This window comes from Xiphias gladius, chromosome 6 (genome assembly GCF_016859285.1).
Source record: "Xiphias gladius isolate SHS-SW01 ecotype Sanya breed wild chromosome 6, ASM1685928v1, whole genome shotgun sequence".
NCBI classification, from domain to species: domain Eukaryota; kingdom Metazoa; phylum Chordata; class Actinopteri; order Istiophoriformes; family Xiphiidae; genus Xiphias; species Xiphias gladius.
The window spans coordinates 30,964,230-30,988,453 of NC_053405.1; the positions used below are offsets into that span (position 1 = coordinate 30,964,230).

A 24,224-nucleotide genomic window follows, 5' to 3' on the forward strand; every position below is an offset into this window, starting at 1 on the left:
CTGCTAAATGGTGGTCTCTAACTGTGTTTGTCTGCTGTTTGATGCTTAGCAGGTAGTGGACAGAGCTTTATCAGAGCATTTTCTCTGAAAACAGCTGCTGCCGCCAGAAAAAAGGTTGATGAGGGCAGAGTTTGCAGGCTGGAAAGCCAAAACAATGAGCTCATAGACATGAAAAAGCTGTGTACAGCTGAGGGTAACAGCGGAGTTGGTGATAATTCTCTGTGGGTTTGTTAATATAAGCAACACCCTTCACATTACATGTAGTCTTCTGATCCATGGTTAATACAAAAATCTGTATTAATGGAGCCAAAAACTATTTCAGCATTAAGCATTAGTATTTGTTTGCTATAATAGGAAATTAAAGTTAAAGTTAAAAGCTCAGTTACACATCTCTTGCGAGTCAAATTATAAATCAATTTAAGGCATCAGTTGTCTCATTGTATCTGTGGGTGTATGGAGTCACATTAGCAAATGCTGCTGTGTCTGACAAGTGACCTGGTCAAGTGCGCAGTTGTGAAATGCGCATGTGTTGTGTTTGAGGTGATGGAACAAATTCCTCATTTTTGTTTAGTTCTGTATCATAAGGACCAATGTCACACTGTGCCTACACACATTGCATTTTTTTCTGCACCCGCACCAACATTATTCATTTTATCAATCTGCATTAGACTGAACACTCGTGGCTATTGGAAGACTGCTGCCTAGACTTTCTTTGTTATGAATGAACACAATGACACACACACACACACACACACATACACATACACGCACAATGACAAGTGTTTGTTGTTACTTTGGGTTAGATGTGATTTGGGTGCATTAAAGGGGTGGTCTATAAACAACTGCCTGACAGAGGGAATGAATCTACCAAACATAACAACATGTTGGTCTATTTTTGGCTTTTTGCCCAGCCTTTGGCCAGTGTTCATTACTTTTAAGGAGAGAAGATTTTATACAGCCTTTTCTACATGCAGCTGTGACATGAATGTTTTATTTGCCAAGTCTGAGTGATTGGAGAACTGATTGTTATTTCACAATGCCTAACAACACTGCTGATACAGCTTGTAGGGGTGTGCATATAATAGAATTCATCAAACCCATGTTTAGATGGTCAGATTTGAGCTATGATATATAATATGTATAATAATGTGCAATTTAAACACACAAAAAAACAGGTAAAATGATGTTGATCTAAATCGGCATTAGCTCGACCTTGCCTACGTGTACTGTCAGTTAACCCCAGTCTGAAGTTCCAGTCACTGCAAAAATTTTTTTCCTGTGAAGTAAATCTTTTATTCCGACGTCAGTCCAGCTGTGTTTTATCTGAGATCCAGCTGCAATCACTTTTTTTGTTCTTTAATCACCAGACAAACACATTGGTGCTTTCATACTCACTTGGAATAAACTGTAACACTTTACTTGTATTACGGTGAACTTTTTTTTAACATCACTTGCATTTATATTCTGTTCAGAGGCATAATCCCTAATCATAATCCATCTTTCAGTTTGAGACCCTTACTAAATTAAGTCGGCCATTGTTTTGGATTTGTTTTTTTAATTCACAGTAACCTAAGTTACTGTTTGACAACATTAACAAAAAACAGGTTACTTTTGTTCATAAGAGTCTAGACAGAGAAAAATCATGTTGAGCCCTAATCTACAGCAAACTGAAATTACTTCCATCCCAGAATATTACAGCAGGCTTTATACTTACTGGTCATCTTTGCACAGGAGTTCATCTGATCTGATTTGTGGTGTACAGTTCCTGCTGCATGGCTTAAGCAAAACTGAATGTTCTGCTAAGGCTGACTTATCTCCAAATGTAGGTTACTGTGACACACTGTCTTCAGTTCTTATATCAACTGTTACGAGCTAACTAGCTAACAATCCATTTTGCTATCAGCCAGAATTACTGCACCATTGGCTACTTTCATGTTTTAGATGTGAGACATGTGCTTTCAGCTTCATTCAAAAGCAATATGTATGTATACCTGTTTATAAATATGTAACTCAGGAGGCCTCCTGGAAATATTTAATTTTTGGTAATGTCTATTTTAAAACAAAATGGGAGACAAGTGAGAACAGGTTAAAAAAAATCCAATATGCAATATAACTGGCTGATTCACTTCTTTTTTTCTTTTTTGGGGGGGTAATCCAGTAAATTAATTACCTGACAAATTAAAGTAGAAGAAAGAAGGAAGAAAACCAACAGCAGGCATAAATACAGAGAGTAGGATGACTAAGCCCACAAACATGTTTTACAAAAGTATGCCATGAATATACCCTCAGACCAGAGACGAGTCAACCTCATCCTTAGAGCCATCCAAACATCACTAAAAAATGCATTTAAGACCTCTCCACCCCTCTGCACTGCTATTGAAACACTCATGTTTTCATTGGAGGCTATTTCTATGTTTACAGCTATAGTTTTGCTTTAACGACAGGTTACGAGTCACACTTTATAGCTCCATTTCAGACTGTAAGACTAAAGGTTTATGGTAAACATTTGAGTGAATGCATCTAAGTAATAATGACTGAAATCTGGAGGCCAAGATTAGAAGGTCAGCCTGCTGCTGTTTTAGTCTGTATATGGGGAGCAGACTAAACTCAGAATGACAGGACATGCACACTATAGACACACACAGCTAATCCTCATTGGACAGCTGTCGCCCTGTCCTGATTGATCTGATTCACACACGCGCACTCACACACACGCACACGCACACGCACACAAACACACACACACACACACACACACACACACACACACACACACACACACACACACACAAGCACACAGAGACTTCACACAAACAATGTGGGTGAGGACTGTTTCCGGCCATGTACAACACAGTTGGATTATGGATAAACGAATGTTGGCTTTGAAATTGAATAATCTTCAAATCAACAACCCCCCAACCTCCCACCCCTCTTCTTCTCCTCCTCATGCACAATCCCAAAAAAACAGGCCTTCCCGTGGAGATGTGACCCACTCCTTTTGAAACTGGGACAAAATATTTGGGTATAACCTTTTGGGTAAAACCTTCACCAGTAAGGGTCACATGTCAAAGCAATGCATCAAATCAAAGCAATGTGTTTTCTTTGGCTTTTAGGATGGAGTAGAAATCTCTTTTGATCTTTCTGGGATGGTGGAAGGACTGGATCTGACACAGCATAACTAAACACTGACAAATCTTGGGTTGGTGCAAACATGCAGGCAACATAGAAACTCCAGTTCAAAGAAACTCCTAGTAATACATTTTGGCAGCATGCATACAGAAATTTTGATTTCCAAACTGTACACTGTTCAAACTGTAACTCAGAATGAACCTCAATAAAGTTCAGAGTAGGGTTAAGGGAGAAAAAACTGAGGAAACATGATGCGGGGAAAGCCACATAATTAAACAGCCTGAAACAGTCTGTCGCTGGCTGGGAGTGTGTTTTGGTGGAGAGCTGGGGGAAGTTGTCGTCCCAGATAAAAGAAAAACCTGATGAGCCTCAGTTGTAGCTCTGAACTCTGACACACCATACCACCCAGTCCCAACCGCTCACACCAACACGCCACGTGCTTTGTGAAAATATTGTCGACCATCTTGTAATAGGCTGAGTATGACATGGCAACTCCAAAGACACATGATCCATGATGAAGCAAAGCGGAAAAAAAAAAGTTGAGCTTGGAAGCTCCAGAACAAGAACAACCAATCTTAAGTTAAGATTATTTCATCAACTGCAGTTTCCACTGTAAAGAGTGAACTGAAGCTCAATGTTCCGTTACTCTTTGGGTCGGTGCCTTAATTATGATGACATGTCCCCTTTTTTGGCACATTTTTTAGTCTTTTAAGTGTATGACATGGAGTGTTCGTTTTCTTACATTAGCGATAATGAGTGTCCATGTATCATACCACCCTCACAGTGTATATCTGGAGCTGAACAGTAGCACAGACAACAGTTCCTGTATCCGTATTGTAAAGGAGATGGAGTTGTTTGACTTACAGTTTTTTAATTTTAATTATACTGATACTGCTCTTATGCAAATGTGCACAGGAGCAATGATACCTAATGTATAGAGTTCATCTATGTGTGAGGTTTTCAGAGGCTAAGGCAGGACAATGACTAGGATGATGGCAGCAGAGCCTTAATAGACCGTGACAGGCCTTACTGATTCTATCAACCCACTAGTAGAGAGAAACAAACTCAAACACAGTAGCACACATTCAGTAGCACACATACAGACACACAGCGCACAGAGTTCTCCGGGGTTTACACAAAAACTCACAATGCATTACACACACATTGGCAAATGGTATTATGAGCCCGGAAGCCAGCTTGCCCAGACAGACAGGGTGGCTGTCAGTCACAGCACAGCACCCTCTGTCTCTGACACACTACACCTCGTAAAGTGGTATTACTAACTGATCACGATGTCTAGGTGAGTCCACTACTGCAACAAACACCTTTGTCATTGGCAGTTAGAGTGTTATTTTAAGCAATACTAAAGACAGTACTTCTTTTCAATACCTTACTTTAAGGAATACAAACATGTTCTTTTTGATTGAAAATGTTCAGTGTTGTGTAAACCCAAGTAATTGAACAAGAAAAAATATTTTATTAAAGAAAAAGTCAACAAGACTATGAACCAGACTGGACATTTGATGCCTATTTTTCTAACTCAACCATTTTACAATACTTGGTCTTACAGACTTTTATTCCATCAGTCATTTAGTTAATCAACAGAAAATGAATGTGCACCAGTTTTGTTAAATTATGACTCCTTTAAATCATAGTTTAAGCAATAATTGCAAACATTTTCCATTGTCAGATTTTTTTGGTTTTCTCTATTTTAGAGAAAAGTGAATTGTAAGGTGAATACCTTGGTAACAGTAGTAGCTGATGTAGACCATGAGATGAGTGGAGAGTTGGTCATTAAACTGCAGGTAACTATAGAAACAATATGGATGCTGTGTTACACATTTACCTTCGCTGGTGAATTCTTCAGAGCTTTCAGCTGCATCTAACAGTCTTCAGGTAATGACGTGTCCTCAGTTTTTTTTTAAATATTTTTACTCAGTAAGTTTGCTTATTGAGCAAACGCCAGTCGCTGATTAAGACCATGAGATGCTGTTAAAGCCACAGAAAAGGCTAATAAGTGGACATTGAGTTAAGATTTTTTGTACTTTTTTTTTACTGTTTCCAAGGTCAAAATGACCTCCTATGAGCCTCTCTTGGTTTTTTTCAGTAAGTGTCCATCCTGTTAGTATGATACAACAGAAATACTGCTCTGCGGTGTGTCACAGAGTTAAAAGATGATTGCAGTAACGTTAACACCATTGTCAATGAAATCAACCCTTTAGCAACAGCTTACCTGCAGAGCATAGACTCATCTTACAGTTTAATGTAGTTCATTTTGTGGGTTACTTTTTTTCACAGAGCATAATTAAAGCTCTTAATCACAACATACTCTCAGGGTTTCACAGTAAAAATAAAATTATACAAAAACTGTGGTATAACATCACAGTTGCGATTTAGTCACAGGCATATGTCTTTCTGGATGTACTACATAAACAGATCAACAGTCTCCCTGAGTAAGATAAAACAGACTATTGATTTCTGTGCAAGCTTTTACCCTCCTAATACATGAATCTTAGGCACTGTTCCACACTGCATAATCAATTTGACTCCTGTCTGCTCCTTTACTGTAGGAGGTAAAGAATAAAAGGCTCAGAGAGACATCACAGTACTCAGAGTTAGGCCTCTGGGGGGGGGGCTTTTCGGTCAACTAAAATATTTGTTGCTGAAAGATGATTGTGCTTCAAAAAATCAACAAGATCACTGTGGTAGTTCTTGCGACATGACAATAGGGTTGGGCCATATGATGATATATACCATGAGACAACATGAATTTGTTAACAATCTGCTAATCTCTTTATACAATGGTAGCTCTTCCTTTAACATCTCTGAATGTATTAGAGCATTGATGTAATGTTACAAATCTATGAGGTGATTTTTATATGTTTTCTCCATCCATGTAATAAAGTATTTTAATTTGTGAAGTATTTCATGTGCTGGCTTAGCTAAAATATGCATTTCCATCCAAATTTTCCAGAAAATCATGATCATTTTCCAATATATGATATACATATATATTGGAAAATTATCATGTTATCCATATGCCCCAACCCTGCATGATAACGGGACAAATATTCTGCTCATTGTAAATAAAACCAAATTGTACGATGGATACAAGTTGAGATCCAAAGTATACTAAGAAAATAAATTAAGGATTCATCTTCTGGGAACAGTTAATGTCTGAGCCAAATTCTGTGCTAAGCCATCCACTAAATGTTGAGATATTTAATAATTTGATAACTTCCACCTGCTGGAGGTGCTAGAACTTAAGTCAGAGGATCAACAAAGGCTTTAGAATTCATCCTCTGGTGATGCTGAATATTTGTGCCAAATTTCATGACCATAGATCTAATAATTGTTGAGATATTTCACTCAAAATAATGAAAAGTCATCCTCAGGATTCACCCTCTGTGGACCCTGAATGTCTGCACAAAATTTCATGATCAATCTATCCAATATTTGTCAAAATATTTTCATTCTAGCCCAAAGAAATGGACCGAGTAAAACTGCCATCAAAAGAGCCAAACCACTAGTGAATCTAAAAAGTGATGTCAAGTTACCCCTCATTGCACTGTTTTTACACTATATGAACTGAAAGTACATACACTGTACTGCTATTTGCTATATCAATTCAGAAAACACACTAGTTGGGTCCCCAGTCAATGAAACTGTCTGAAGTTATAGTATGATCCTATCATTCCATCAACATGTGTTTAAGCGGGGGAAAAGTGCATGTTTCTTGCAAATATACACCATTAAATAGTAGATGAACAACATATTCCCTTCATACTGACGCAAAGGTACCCACACAACCCTGAGCTCCACCACTCATACATGCACACACCCGTGTATGCACGCTTACTCATACACACACACATTCATTTGTCAGATGTGAGGTCAGGCATGTAGCCATAATTAATTTAACAGAAAACGGGTGAGAGACGAAGCTGGAGAGGGAGATGGGAATGAAGTAGAGAATGAAAATGGGAGGACAGGATTTAGTGGAACATGAAAAACCACAGCTGGAAGAGCACCCCGTGGGAGTACAAACACTAACACACATACACACACAGTGCAAACATTCCAGCCATATCTGTGGAGCTGAGTGTGGTAGTGTCTGGGATTTGTCAGTTTAAGATACAGACAATATAATGACAACCAGACCTGGAATCTCCTCCTCCACACTCACAAATACAGTACATAAACACACACAAAGCAAGTTCTGGAGAAAGCTGGCCTCCTTCTGTCTACACTGTGTGGTTAGTCTGAGGTCCAAAACTGTCTCTAGCTGGCTTTTGAGTATTTTATGTGAAATATGATGAACAGAATTAGAAAAGGATGATCTGGTTTCCTCAACATCAGCAAAAAATGACATGAGAGACAGACTGCATTTATCATTGAGGAAATCTTTTAATGCATGGCTTTTGTCAAATAGATTATAACACTTCTCATGGGAAAAAAGTTAAAGAGTACCTACGGATTGTCTGTGATGTCTGTGAATTATATGACCTGCAGATATATCAAATATGCAGGACTCCAAAACTAATTGTTTGCAACCAGGGTTATTAAGGTTCAAACCCTCAATGGGTAGAACCCTACTGAGTTTGTGCCGGTTCATTAGGGATTGGCCCCGAAAGGGTAGAACTATTTTGTGTTTATGCTGGTTTATTATTATCTGTCGACTTATACTGTGGCTGAAATTACCGAGAGCTGGAATGAGCTAGAAACATGACACTTGGCCAAATAACTGGAAATGACGTGCAAATGCTTCTTAAGAAACATGAGTCCAATTGGCCAGATCGTGGCACTGTAATTAAGGCCCCAAAACGCAATTTCGGAAAGGCCACACCCCTTATGGTTTAAGTCCGATTGATATGAAATTTGACACAGAAGTGCAGCTCAATGTGCTTCGCAAAACATTGGCCATAACTCTTCAACGGTTTGTCCAATTATCATAAATCTTGGTCCATGTTTGGGAATAGGCCTACCAAAGCATTTTAAGCCCCAACCAAGGCAAAAAAACATGTATCTCAAAACCTGGTGGACAGTTTCACCAATTTTGTTGTACATACTCTGGGGGCAAGTATTAAGGACCTTCTCAAATAAAAATCAAGTTTTTAACCTTGTTACTATGTCCATATCGTGTTTTTTATATAATACAAGGCATATCATGAGCATAATAAGCACTCAACGTCAGGGCTGAATATTTCCACCTTGGAACTGCAGTGTACGAATGACAGTCTCAATAACACGCGTTCAGACTTCCTAGGTGTCATACGTCACATACCTAAGGAACCAATCCCATCAACTTGCAGGGTGGGGTAAAAGAAACCTGACTTGTCCAAACTTGTCTGTACAGGGAGCCAGAGTTGGCATTAGCACATATAATAATGCTGTGTCAGCCACTGCCAGTTACAAAGTTACTGGCTATGATGATTATCAAGGCTGAGAACACTCATGGCATCAACATTTTGAATAAAGAATTTACAGCTAATCAGTTTGCTGATGACACAACAATTTTTCTTAAAAATGCTTCCAGAGTGCATAGGTTGATAACTGTCCAAAGCCTCAGGCCTACACCTGAATCTGAAGGTGAAGTGTGAATTAATACCAATTCATGGATGTGAAAGTAATATGATTTGTGACATTCAGGTGAAACAGGAAGTTCAATACCTTGGAATTGCAATTAATACAAATCAAAGTGTTATATAAGGGAATTTTTCAAAATTGATGCCATGAACGCCACATTCCACACACTTTAGTAGATCAACATTTTTTTCCCAGCTACTTCTACCTGGTCTAGATCAAATGTTACATTTTTGTAATTGATGAGTATTTCATGAACTGCAATATCATGATCCATTTGCAATGTGTGTGTCTCTAAAAAGGTTTTAAGCTTTTCAGCTTAATTTAAAATTTACATGTGGTGAATGCCAAGGTGATGGGGAAGTCTGCACCCAAACCTAAAAAAAAAATTTTTGGTATAACTTTTTGTGGTGCACTTAGCTGCCAAATTATTACTAAGTGCACCACAAAAGGTTTTACCAAAGATTATTTTTTTAGGTTCTAAATTACTTAGAAGTAGAAATAATACAGAGAACCTGTGATTTTAAGTGCATTAATAAAGTAGTAATTTTCAGTGGAGTAAGGATATAATTTAATATAAGACATTGAATCATACATAGCTAACTCAAACAATAAAGCTTGGCAGCTGTCTAGGACTATTGTTAAATACATGTAATTCATAAAAATTACAAAAAACATACTGTTAGCATATTGTTGATCGCATGTATAATGTTAAAGCATTCTATGATTAACATAACCATGAAAATGCATATTTATAACTAAACACAAAACCCAGTAGGCGTACAGATCATCTCAAATTGAGAGGTCCATAAAAAACTATGTCCTACACAAATAAAACTATTAACAACTAGAAAAAAGCTATAAGGATGCTATAAATGAGAATGAGCTTCATTGCAAATGGTAGCAAGTAATGAAATGTATGTTACACTATCCCATAAGCCTATTATGGGTAAACATACATGTAAGTGATAAAACCAGTACAGTATTTGTCAAGCAAAGTTAGTTTGCTTGACAAAATGTGTTTACTCTCGTCGAGTTACAATTTTGTCTCTAATGGCAACAATTTAGATTGGTGGTTATGCGACCACATAAATTGGCTCTCTAACACCTTTTTTGTTTGGTCAAGATAGTGATGGACATTTAAGCTATGTCACTGCAAATAGTATCCTGGCAACATAACTAACACTTGTTACCAAACCAACACAGCAACAATGTAATGTTTACAATGTTTTCCAGTCAAACTGATATAGATAGGCCCACAAAGTTGTATAGTGATACACCATCATGAGTCTAATCAATGCCATTTAGGTATATTTATGGTCAAAAGTGTCAAGGTTTTAATGACTCCATATCTCAGAGTTCAAGTTGGCCTGCTGTTTCATTAAAACTTATTGGTTAACATTTGTCAGCTCCACTTTTCTCAGCCCATCTCATAGCAGCCACTTCATATTGAGGTCATATTGTACACAATTTACAAAGTTTTCAAAAGCTACCTAGATCCATGTTGCTACCACCGAATTGAGGCATGAGTCTCATAAAGCAGGGCTGTAGCCAACAATAGTTACTCTATGTTTTTTGTATGTCAATCTAATTTTCCAATCCTTTGACTAGTCTTACATAACAATAAAATGCTTAATACTTAATACACTTGTGAAACAAAAAATTAAACATACCATGCAACGTGGATCACCTGTGGCTGAATCAAGGCAAAAAATGGCTTCATAATAGTACCTTACGTTTCTTTACCTATTTTCTATTTTTATAAGGCCGTCATTAACTCCAGTCAAAAGTATTTACTTTCGTTAATTTTTTTTGAGGAAACTATTAAAAAATGTCATTGAAGTAGATTTTTTTCCATCAACCTGATTCTTAAGCTGTTATTTATTACATGGACACTTCGTTGAATGATGACTTTTTTTCTTCTGAATACATTGTGATGATAAGACAAGTATGTGCTTGGTCTCACTATTTTAAACAGAATGAAACAACTCGAAGTGACTTTGCTTGGCTTTGTCAAGCCATTGCTCATTGCTGCTCGCAACTTTAATTTTGGCTGATTGAGCTGCTTCTTTCTGTTTTTTTGGCCACTTGGAAGCCATAAAAAAGCTAAAAAAAAAATAATGCAACATCACGAACAATGTTCAAAGACATTCTTCAATTTACATATTCAACAGAAACTCCTTTTAGCTCTGCTGGGTCTTCACCAATTCCTGTCTACTATCTGGCTTTTTAGTTCCTAGATGTACTACTTTTTCACCTGCTAGGCACCGATTTTGTCTGGTGCTGGGCAGATAGTGTGCAGTGGGTTTATCAGAGCTGTGCAGTCTGGAAACACAAAAACGGAGCTAAGAGAAGCTGAAAATCTCTGCAGAGCTGAGGGAACTGCATCATTCTCTGGCCTCATTTGCATTACACAAAGTCATTTGAGCCATTGTTAATATAAAATATTAATTATTGCAGCTTTAAGTAATAGTAACAGGTTCGGCAACATCAATACTTACCACCCATTATTAAGACTACAAATCCTTGAAAAAAATCCATAAATATTTCCTGTAAGCACTGAAGGTAGTTTTAAAATTAACTTTGCAATGTGCAAATGTTAAGATAAAGATAAAGAAGATTAAAAAAAAAAAGAATTTTTCTGCACATGTGTGTTTAGACTGAACTTGGAACAAATGTTCACCATAAATTACTCACTCAACTTGCAGTTTGTCTTGTTTTGCCCATAATAGCCAGTGTATCAGCTTTACAGAAGTTAGCCAGTAGTTGTGATTTAGCTAGTAACGTATGCATACTATTTTAGATGTCAGACTAACCACAGCCTCTGACTGATCTTTTTCTTGTCTCCATATGTTCATGGGGAAAATCCTCAAGATGAGCGCAGATTTAAAGTTAAAACGTTTTCAACTCAAGCATCTTAGCCTCAATTTAAACCTTCTAGAGCAAATTTACATCCATTCACATCTTTGCATTGACTTTAATCGACTCACACCTTTAGAGCACCAATCAAGCTTTCACAGGTTCTTGTAAATGCAATGGTAGGACTTAGGTAAGACGACAAAATTACTTCCAACAGGTTTTCTCCTCTTTAAGTAGGCATAGGTAACATGGTTTATGAGAAAGGTTCATTTGGACCATCTCCACTATGGTCTCATTTGATTATTGTAACTCCATCACTTAAATTTGAAAGTGGTATGGTAATGTTTAAAAATAATACACAAAACAACAGCTTTAAAATTTAATTAATGGTTGCACTAATGCTCCTCCTGCTCCATGACACACACATAAACACATATGCACACACTCTTCCATCTCTACCACATACACATCCCGCTTCATTGACCTTGACTGGCCTTTCATTCACTGCTCACACTGCGGTTTTTAACAGCAAAGTTAAAAGTTCAGCCAGGGAAATCAGGAGGGTGACACTTAATACATTTAGACCTGTAATCTGTAATTTCATTAAGCAGTGGCACGTTCACTTTAGATCCGATATCAATCCTTCAACTTTATCACATTAAAATGAATTAAGAAACAGTGCAGCGATGAGCATAAAACTAACGTTCAGACTGGGGGTTAGTAATTCCTTTCCTCTAGGTTGTAAGTACAACCCTCTGCATTATTGTAGTCTAGCTCAGACACCAAAGGGAAGAAACACTCAGAAAGGATAATATTTTAGTCCCAAAGTAACTTTTACAAACTTTTATTATGTCAGTGATCTTTGGTAACATTTATATTTCCATAACATTTTTAAGAAAAAAAGCTATACAATGTTATCTTTAAGTTTCAAATTTGTATGGCTAGCTTATAATGGGTTCTGGTACAACCCTGTCTCTATTTCATACAACAAATTTGCATTTTAAAATGTATTTTATGTGTTTTTAATGACAGTGTGGATTACACTTTATATATATAAAAAAACTGAAAAAGTATAAAAAATGTATATATTATATATATGGTCCATTCAGATGTGTTTTTTTCACATTTTGAAATCATTTAAATTTGTTTTTTCCCTCATCAATCTACACTCAATACCCCATAATGACAAAGTAAAAAAACTGAATTTTAAATTTTTACAAATTTATAAAAAAGGAAAAACTGAAATGTCACATCGACGTAAGTATTCAGACGCTTTACTTATTTGATGCAGCATTGGCAGCGATTACAGCCTCGAGTCCTCTTGGGTATAACATGACAAGCTTTGCACACCAGGATTTGAGGATTTTCTGCCATTCTTCTCTGCAGATCTTCTCAAGCTCCTTCAGGTTGGATGGAGACCGTTGGTGGAAAGCCACTTTCATGTCTCACCAGAGATGTTCAATAGGGTTCAAGTCGGAGCTCTTTCTGGGCTACTCAAGGACACTCACAGAGTTGTTCTTAAGCCACTCCTGCGTCGTCCTGGCTGTATGCTTAGGGTCATTGCCCTGTTGGAAGGTGAACCCTTGACCCAGTCTGAGACCCTGAGTGCTCTGGACCAATTTTTCATTAAGGTCATCTCTGTACTTTACTCCGTTCAGCTTTCCCTTAACCCTGATCAGTCTCCCTGTTCCTGCTGCTGAAAAACACCACCACAGCTGCCTCGATCATGCTTCACTCTTGGGTTGGTAATGGGCAGGTGATGATTGGTGCCTGGTTTCTTCCAGACATGACGCTTAGAATTGAGGCCAAAAAGTTCTTATTTCTCATTTCTCTTATTTCTCACAGTCTGAGAGCCCTTTAGGTGTTTTTTTTGCAAACTCGAGCAGGCTTTCATTGTCTTTCACTGAGGAGAAACTTCAGTCTGGCCTCTCTGCCATAAAGCCTAGATTGGTGGAGTGTTACATTGGTGGTTGCCCTTCTGGAGGTTTTTCCAATAGGATCTCTGGAGCTCAGCCAGAGTGATCATCGGGTTCTTGGGCACCTCTCTTACCAAGGCCCTTCTCCCCCGATTCCGCAAGCTGGCTGGGCAGCCAGCTCTGGAAGGAGTCCTGGTTTTTCCACACTTCTTCCATTTAAGAAGGCCACTGTGCTCTTGGGAACCTTCAATGCAGCAGAATTTTGTTTGTAGCTTTCCCCAGATCTTCGCCTCAACACAGGCAGTTCATTAAACCTCATGGCTTGGTTTTTGCTCTGATATGTATTGTCAACTATGAGACCTTATATAGACAGGTGTGTACCTTTCCAAATCATGTCCAACCAATTGAATTTACCTCAGGTGGACTCCAATTAAGGTGTACAAACATCTCAAAGATCATCAAGAGAAATGGGAGGAATCTGAGCTAAATTTCAAGTGTCTTGGCTGAGGATCTGAATACTTATGTCAATGTGATACATCAATTTTTCCTTTTTAATAAATTTGCAAAAATGTTTAAAACTCTGTTTCCGTTTTAGCAAGGTCTGTCGCACTCAGTTTTTATGCAGAATTTATAACTTCTAGATGTGATAGAAATATATAAAATACTACACAGAATCAAAATTTGGTTACAAGAAAATGAATACTAGACATATTATATTAATTTTTAAAAAATAAGGATAATTTTTTAAAATAAAAATAATTTTTTACCTCGTTCGGGTAAAAAATTATTTTTTGTTATTAATTTGATACTGTTAAACATTCACCAACAACTATTTACAATTCGATATACTATTTACAATTTTTAACATGATATACATGTACGAATTCTTTCAAAAAAGTCCATGACACCAAATGGGATGTCCTAGGTGATTTGTTATGTAATGACCCTTATATCAAAAAAGATCAACATCTTCTTTGTAAGAGAAACAGGCTGCAGAGAGTGCAGCAGAAGAAATAAGCACAGAGAGAAGACACAACAATGTGTCAGAGATGTGTGAAGATCTTTAAAGGCAGAATGTAAAGTAACTGACATCCATTTAGCCATCCTTAAAATGAAATTAATTAATTAACTAGAAGTTATACAAATGAAATACTTTCTACTACAAAATTTAAGTAACAAACACTATGTTCCATTAGATGCAGAAGTGAAAACATAAGAGCAGTGAACATCCCATTGCTAACATGTTAACAAGCCCCTAAGACAAAAAACAATGGCAGGAGTAGAAATCAAATTTGAGGGAAAGAGAGAGAGAACTCTCATTCTGTATCTCGGTCAACCTCCCCAAATCTGACTGTGAGGGGAGACAGTGATATATGAGGCTAAAATAAACATGCATGCATGAATAAGCATGACAACGGAAGGGAAAGAAAAAGGAAAAGAAAGGGAGAGAAAGGAGAAAGAGAGAAGGATTTAGAGGGAGGATGTGGGGAGATGAATGTGCTCAGTGCCTGCTGGCTCGTGGGATGGGGTTTTCCACTGCTGTGTATGGCAGCGCTGACCACTGGCTGGCTCCATGAGGCCGTATGACTGACTAACACTAACTGCCTTAATTGGAAGGATGGATGGGAAAATGGGAAGGTCAGAGCAGTCAGCCCTGCTGAGCTCCACAGGAAATACAAGAGCGCTACTAACTTCGACCTGACTCACACACACACACACACACACACACACACACACACACGTACACACACACACAAAAACAATACTGTACACACATGCAAACCCAGCATAACCAACACCGGTGCTCATATGTAAACACACACAAGAATGCATACTGTACTTGGCAAAAAATATACAACAAACTGCAGTGATAAACACGTGGTAAACACACACACACACATATGCAAACACAAAAACACATAAATACACACACATGCAGTGCATTCAGAAGGTATAATGAAAGTATGCAGACCCCTTCAGTTTTTTCACATTTTGTTATTTTGCAGCCTTATGCTAAAATAAAAAAATATATATTTTCCCTCATTAATCTACACTTAATACCTCATAATGACAAAGTGAAAACAGAATTTTAGAAATCTTTGCAAATTTATTAAAAAGGAACAATTGATATATCACTTTAACATAAATATTCAGACTCTTTCCTATGATACTTGAAAATTAGCTCAGATGGCTCCCATTTTTCTTGATAATCTTTGATATGTTTCTACACATTAATTGAAGTTCAACTGTGGTAAATTCAATTGATTGGACATGATTTAGAAAGTCATACACCTGTCCAGATAAGGTTTCACAGCTGACAATACATATCGGAGCAGCAAAAACCAAGCCATGAGGTCAAAGGAACTGCCTTCAGAGTTCAGAGACAGGGTTGTGTTGAGGCACACATCTGGGGAAGACAACAAAAAACTTCTGCTGCATTGAAGGTTCCCAAGAGCACAGTGGCCTCCATAATTCTTAAATGGAAGAACTGTGGACCAGGATTCTTCCCAGAGCTGGCTGTAAAGCCAAACTAAGGATTTGGGGAAGAAGGGCCTTAGTAATAGAAGTGCCCACAACCCAATGTTCACTCTGGCTGAGCTCCAGGAATCCTGTGTGGAGGTGGGAGAAACTTCCAGAAGGGCAACCATCACTACGACACTCCTACGATCTGGGATTATAGGAAGAGTGGCCAGACGTAAGTCTGTCCTCAGAGAGATTGCAAAAAAGCACCTAAAGGACTCTCAGATTATGAGAAGCAAGATTCTCTGGTCGGATGAAACCAAGATTGAACTGTTTGGCGTCAAAGCATCAAAAGCTTCATGTCTGGAGGAAACCAGACATGACAATAACATGAGGCCCCTGAGCTAAATTTCAAGGTTGATAGCAAATGGTCTGAATACTTATGTCAATGTGATCTTTCAGTTTTTCATTTTGAATAAATTTGCAAAGAATTCTGAACTAATGAAGATTGATAGAGGGTAAAAATGAATTATTTAGATTTTGGAATAAAGCTGCAACATAACAAAATGTGAAAAAAGTGAAGGGGTCTGAATTCTTTCCAAATGCACTGTATACCCAAGATGAAAAAAAGGATGAGGACCCACAAAAACACCTCCATCGTGGCTAAAAAAGCAAATCAAAACCACAACATCTATTTCTTCACATACAGACAGTCATTATAAACACACACACACACACACACATGCACACACACACACATGCACAGAGGGACTGTCCACTGAAAACACTGGTCTGAATCAACTTTTCATTCCCCTATTTATTTTTGTTTGCTTTCCACAGAAACACAAATCGGACTCAGCCACCGCTGCTTTGAGTCAGTTTCCTGTAAATGGTGGATAATTTTAGCACTACCTTCTCACAGTGAGAAGGTTCTAAGTTCGAACCCCGGCCTTTCTGCGTGGAGTTTGCATGTTCTCCTTACACCTCTGTGCGTTGTCCAATAACATAAAGGTTTGGGTAATCGGTGACTCTAAAATGCCCGTAGGTGTGAATGTGACCATGAATGGTTGTTTGTCTCTACATCATAGACCTGGCAAGCAGAGTTTACCCCACATCTCACCCAAGAACTTTCTCTACAGACACATCAGTTGGTATAAAAAAATAGTATTGAGGTTCCATATCCTGCCCTAATTGTTTGATATTATTTGTAATTATGAGCTGATCCCCAGAATTGGGAATGAGATCCAGGCGATTTTTGGTGGATTGCAATAGCCTATATAAAATCTGATCTGTTTCGAGTGCAACTGTTTGTTAAAACACTGAAAATGAAAGAAAAGACTCTAATTTTGAATGAACTCTTACAAAAAAATCAAAAAGTCTGAAGACAATATTTAAAATAATGGACTGTGTCAATTAACTTTCAGTGGTACTTCCTGTTTCTTCCTACTGTACGAGTGTATCAGTCTGACCTGATCTGTGCTGCTGCTCTCCACTTCTAACCTCCTTTCCTTCACAACTCATCTCCCAGACACTCTGTTTATAATTATGTCCCCCCCCCCAATCCTCTCTCCTCTCATTAATAATTCAGTCCTCCTCTGCTCTGATTAAATAATTAACAGCACCCAGAGCCATCAGATTGTAACCCAGCAAAGACACCCCGCACTGGTCCCAAAATTATCTTCAAAACAAAACTAGGTCAAAACCTAGTATTTGGCTGGACTTCCCTTTATCTGTTTGCTTCTTTCCTACTGTCTGTGCTCACATACGCATTAATTCAATACAGTTTAATTCCTAACAAAGCTGTTCCCATTTACATGTTTTTTTGTTTCTGTTGGCAGACAAAGGAAAAATTATGAAATAGTGCCTGAAATGTAGCCCATTAAGACTGCATGTTAACCACCATGCCATTTCCAAGTGGCTGCTCTGCACTGTTAAAATCCTGGTTATATAAATGTAACGTCGTCTGACAAAATCACCATAAACCTAACTTAAAGGCAACGGCTGTGCTGTGATTTAGGCTATATACACTTGTAAAATGATCACTCAGAGAGAAAGTTAGAAGCTCATTCACGTCTGTGTCAGCTGCTGTGGGGTCAATTAAATGAGACGCACAGACAGGTGTGTCTGTGGAGGGAAAGCCCGAAGGTTTGTTCAAAAAGTCCCTAGATTTGTCGCTATGCGCTTTTATCAAAAGAAGTTGCTAAAGGGGTGCAAAAATCATTAACTCCAGCAACAATTGCATTAAGATGGCAACACTACATGTAAACACACTCCCAATGACACAATAGAAACTGTTTCCACCAGTTCATTTTGAAAGAGAAACAAACAATGGTGTAACTTCAGCATTTATTCACACGGCAATCAAAGAGCAAAGAAGCAAAGAACTATTAGGTTAATGTGATAGATTCTAAAGTGAAGGCTCACATGACTATAACAAAATTCTGAAACGACTTACATGACAAATGCTAAAAAGAAAATTAAAAGGCTAATGTGACTAAAGAACTACTTGCAAAAGCTAATGGACTAATGCTAATGTGATAACTGAAAAAAACCCTAATGCAGGGAGGCTACAAAGTTAAAATATTTTAACTATAATATTTATGTCAGTGTGAACTCAACCATGTATCAAGCAAACAATGTGGTACACTTTGAGGTAACAGCAAAGCAAAACACCGCAAGGTTTTTTTCTCTGTCTCTGCCTCGTTCACTATTTTCCAGGACAGCTTATTATGAATTATTGGCTTCATATACAGTAGGTGAAGCAACATTTTTATTTTTAGAGGTCTGACGGTTTTGATTGTGAAGAGTATGACATGCAGAATGGTGGATAAACAATGACCAACAACACAAATCTTTTTCTCTTCATCTTTCCAGCAGCCTGGCTTCATATAATGTAGCAATTAGTGTTTGTTACACTGTATAAACAACATGGCCTCGTAATTTGTTTCCTAACCTTCTTCACCCATACACACTGACACACACATACACACACACACACACACACACCATGAGCATCACAGACAACCACATTGAAACACTTTTTCTTCTTGTTTCCCTAGCTGCTTCTGCTGCTTTGTTACACTTCACAGGGCCTGTACAAGTCCACTGCAGCACAGAAATATGTGATCACAAACTCACACACACATTCCCATTTCTCACACGCCACCTCAGCTCAGTGTTATTGTAGGGCTTTTGCCTGGTACTTTGATGTGGTTAGAAAAAGACTGTTTATATAGTCAGTTCTGTTTTAAACATTTCTTCAGAATAATATCACAACAATACAACCAAAAATGGATTTTATTCCATCAGGCGGAAAGTCACTTCCTGACCTATATTTCTCCAGGGGAAAATTGACAGCAAACCCTGCTTCATATTCACACACTTTGACGTGTTCACACTCTGGGCTGCCTTGTGCCAAAGGCTTCTTCTGTTAAACTGAGGAGCATCCCAGCAGTACATGTGGAGAGACGTTTTTACAGTCCAGGACCTTCCAGTCCAAAAGCCCTCACATAACCCTTATCAGAAAAAGGATGAAACTAAACTATCTGTGTCTGGTGCTGCAGTGAGGCAACACTATCAGGCTCAAACACAATGCTTTAAGTTCCCATTCACTGACATTAAAAGGCAGAATACTTAAACAGTGCCATGCTGATTTTCCAGACATCAAAGGGTCTGAGCATTTCTTATATGGAGAGAATAAGCGGAGTCAGCCAGAGTCAGATATTGACTATCAACACACATCCCTCTTACTAAATTCCCCTTAAAATCAGTACAGGAAGGTTTCTTCAGACTGCAGAATTACATATAGTGGCCAATTTAAAAAGAAGGGTTATTAAAGTCCAAAAGTTTGGTTCAAAACAAATGCAGATGCATTGTCACCATGAGAAGGACTCTTGTTGGAGAACCATTAACACAGCAGTGCTCACCCATTCCAGGCTTTAACCATATCTACAAATTTACACTACTTATTGATTAGTGTCCTGTTGATACACAGCACAGAGAAAAATCATGGGTCCAGGGGCGTCCGGGGGCTCCCAATGGTCCAATGGACCCACCGATGTGCCGGGATTTACCTGGTGGCTGTTCCAACTGTGACACACATTCCACTGCAATGTGTTTGTGAGAGATAGAGAGAGTCAGAGCGGGGCAGGGAGGGGCTGAGCGAATCAATGCACTGCACACAGCTTTACAATGAAGCAACGGTGCAAAACATTACGTTAGAGATCTTTTATATTATTATGAGAAGTGTAAAAATATTTTCGATTCTTTATGAAACTGTTGTGGGTCAAATTTGGATGGCAGCCGCCACAGTCTAGGTAATTATTGGAGACACTGCCTAGTGTGGCTAATTTTAGCAGTGCTAGCAACAGGAGCCTTCTTTCCTTGCAGGTTAAGTCCAAATGCCTGTGCTGAATTTGGTTACTCATTGTTCCAGTCGAGTGGTTATATGCCAGTTTATTCTTACACAGCCTACATACAACCTTATTTTAATTTTTTAGATCAAAATACTGCCAAATTGCGCTGGTTTTACAAGATGTCATCTGTCCCAGTTTCCAGCTTGTTTGTTTACAACAACTGGGCACTAGTGCAGGGAGAGGGGGGTTGCCGTCTGCAGGGCCTGCAGCCCCTGCTAGTGGCCGGCAGCTGCGTTCAGCTTAAATGCACAGTTGACCAGCATTTTATATTAATAAAATATTAATAATTAGTTTAACCAACTGCAGCGTTGAATCGTTTAGTCGACTAATCACACACATCCCTACTTCCCACCAAGCGTTCCTGATATAACACATTCACAAGAAAGGGATGGGTGTGGGGTCAAAGTGACATTGACATTTGACACAAAAACCTCTGAAACTGCACTGAGACCACTATCCAACCCTCCAGGAGAGAAAGACAGAAATATTCATCGATTTTACAGAAAAATCAGAAGAAGCTAGAAGCACCAATCACAGTCATTTTTCATCAATTAGCAATGAGGACAAGATAGACTGGAGCACATTCATCCTTACAGAGGGACGGTATCCACTCAGTGTATTAGTCTAATCCTTCTCCACACACTGTCATCAAAAAGGTCAGTCCTCTTGACGTTCCATTATGGTTCAAATATCAGCAGGACTCTTAAGCAACCCCCACCCAACAGCAGGGGATTATTACTGGAGCTGTCCCCACTCCAAGTCTGTGTGTGTGTGTGTGTGTGTGTGTGTGTGTGTGTGTGTGTGTGTGTGTGTGTGTGTGTGTGTGTGTGTGTGCGTGCGTGCATGTGTGTGTGTGTGTGTGTGTGTGTGTGTGTTGTACTGACTGTTGAAGACAGCCTGTCCCTTTGCCAGCTCTTGGTCCATTTCGATGATGTACTTCTCCTTTGTAAACCCCCTCATGCATGGCAACGACCCCTGCTTGCTTGACAACGACCGCTCGGTCTCTCCACTCAGAACAACAAACTGGAGAGGGAAGGAGAAGAAAGATGAAAGGGAATAAAAAGAATATTCAGATATTTGCATGCATCTTAGATCACATCTAGATGCCCTCATAACCTCTTCAATTTGATTATTTTTCTTCAAACAGAAGGCTGATTATCTGGGAAAATGTAAAGCCAATATTAAAACAAGTCTGCAAATATTAAATTCTCTCTTTTATAAAACTGAGGTCTCTGACTAAAGCAATATGAAATGATCGACACTGATCTGGTTCTCTTGCTGAACATAACCATGTAACAGAACAAAAAGCAATTAGCACAGAGCAGTGATTTAATTTTTCTACATTTTCTTAACAGCATTTGTTATTCTAACTTGCAACAGTGAAGCAGAAGAAAAATGTTGTGCATCAAAGTGAAAATAAAATCCAGTTCACCACCAGTCCAAACCAAGAAACCCTTATTAATCACTATAAAGAGCAACAGACAACTGGGTCAATCAATTCTGATAATAATTAACATCTAGACTTTTGTGTCTCCTGTTGTTTGAGCCCTGGCCCAACATGAACCCCACTCCCCCTCCCATCCCACATACACGGACACACACAGATACAAATATTCCTGATCCTCAGAGCAGCATAAAAGCATCTGTAGTAGGTTAGTGTGTTTTTTAGTGTTCTGTGATTAAAGTAATTATTATTTGCTTCCACATAATCCAAAAACTCTAAACTCTCACATCCTCACTGCCAACACTGACATTTTCAAAAGAGATGGGGGAGGGGTGGATTGAGCACGGCTAGCTTTCATTACTTCCCCGATTAGCATAAGGAAGGAAACATAGCAAGACTATGGTATGATGGTATGTTTCAGCAGAATGCTACACAGGCTTCGGTAGTGACATTTATTTATTTAAATAGCTTTATGTTTTAATGGTGTTGGACAATTCCATCATTTTGGTGACATTGAGGGGAAAATGATATGAAAAACTGAAATACCTTGAAGCTTGATGCAGCTAACAGAGTAATTGGTTTTTTTAGTTAAGACTTATTATTTAGTGTGAAAATTAAGTGTTTGATTCTGCCTCTTCATCCGCCATTCTCTATGGATTTGAAGTTTGGCTTGAAGTGTATCTTAAATCTATTTAGATATTCTGAAGTGCAGCTTGGCGTGAGGACCACCATAGCCAAGCTGACCTCTTTAAGAGAGACAGAGCTCCCATCAGTGCAGGGGCTAGTGGAAGATTGAGCATCGGCTTCATGTGCATGATGATGTGTTGACTGGACATGAGAACTGAACGCACACCTGGTTCAGGTGATAAAGCAAACAGACCATTTCAACACTGACTGAGAAAAGAAGATCAACTTATCCATGGGTGGCAAACCATGTATCATGTGGAGCCAAGAGTTTTCCAGATGTTCATTCCAACAAAAGACTCTACCCACTGATTTGCACACCTTCTAGTAGAAGGAAAGAATTCTTCAGTGACATCAACAGCTGAAAACTTGCAGACTTTCTGTTGGCTTTCTATGACAGTTGGAAACCAATGGTCTTATACATTAATTGAGTAATTGTTTCAGCAACTATCATGTCTTTGAAATCGCATGAATTAAATTTGTAAAGTGTAAAATTTAAAATATACGTGCAAATTATATTAATTAATTATCTACTGGTAAAGAGTTTTACTTGGGTTATCTACTTACCTGAATTTTTTGGGAACATGACCTAGTGTCTTAGTAGTTTTTCCATGTGGTGAGAGAACTATATTGTATGTAGAATTAAGGCGGCAACTAACAATTATTTTTATTATCTATTATCTGTCATCTTTTTCCATTAACAGTTTAATCATTTTGTCTATACAGCATCTGAAAGAAGTGAAAATGCCCATTAAAAATTGCCCATGACCAAAAAACCCTGAAACTATCCCTTAATTTATACCTAAAAGGCCTTCATTCTTCAATGAAGGTGAGATTTCTCTCAGTATTGTTTATCATTCATTTTCTTCATGTAAACCAAAATCCTAATTATTTCCTAAGATAAAACATTAAATGAACCCAAGTATTGATCAATGGTAAAATTAGAATAATTCAGCCACTTAACATAGTCAAAATCCCAATGATCACATTGATTTCCTAAAACAAAATAAATACGTATTAATGATATGATAATTAAAAACAAGTAAAAGTACTTTTTAGAGGTGAATTTTTAATGCACTCATGCACTCATTCTTGCATTACTTTTTTTTTAACCACATGCCATCTTTCATAGACATTTCAGCTCTGGTTGGCTAACATGACACATTCGAATGAGAAAGGGCAGCTAGTAGCAGTGATAACGCTGACTCAGAGTTCACTATGTTAGCTCTACAGTAGTGAGAAACGAACATTGAGACACCCACAACATCAACAGGCAGCACATAACATATATTAAATTCCTAATGTTGCTATGTGTAACATTGGCATGTATGAATATCGTTGTCTTTTTTCAAAGTGGCAAATTATAAGCCTAACAGTGTGATGCATTTGTCTTCCAAATGCATTAGTATGCACAGCTGTCAACGAGTCCCACACTGAAACTCTAAATACATGTCACACTGTTCAGCCTGACAAACATTCATGTTTCATTTAACAGCCATAAACAGGAAGTGACAGTAGGAGTCTGACCTTACTTCTTCACCAGGTTCTGTGTAAAACTGTGCACCATTTATAAAAACCATAGCTCTAAACAGACCGCTACATGCTGGTAGCTAATACTGCACTCAAAGCTAACGAGCAGGTTTTTTGGGGGGATAATAGAACATTTCCCACTCATTAGTTTTGCAATTGGTGCAGTTTTAGGCACAAAAACTATGTCATATGTTGCCATTCTCA

At 38.2% G+C, this 24,224-nt stretch overlaps 1 protein-coding gene across 4 annotated transcripts in view; it reads right to left on the bottom strand.

Moving 5' to 3' along the window:
• LOC120790556 (cadherin-2-like) overlaps positions 1–24,224 on the bottom strand; it is a 93,032-nt gene that overhangs the window by 64,135 nt on the left and 4,673 nt on the right. For all 4 annotated transcript variants that reach the window (XM_040128203.1, XM_040128204.1, XM_040128206.1 and 1 more), the window contains one exon: positions 21,247–21,385. In XM_040128203.1, the coding sequence (XP_039984137.1) occupies positions 21,247–21,385 (139 nt within the window). The remainder of the gene's footprint in view (positions 1–21,246; positions 21,386–24,224) is intronic.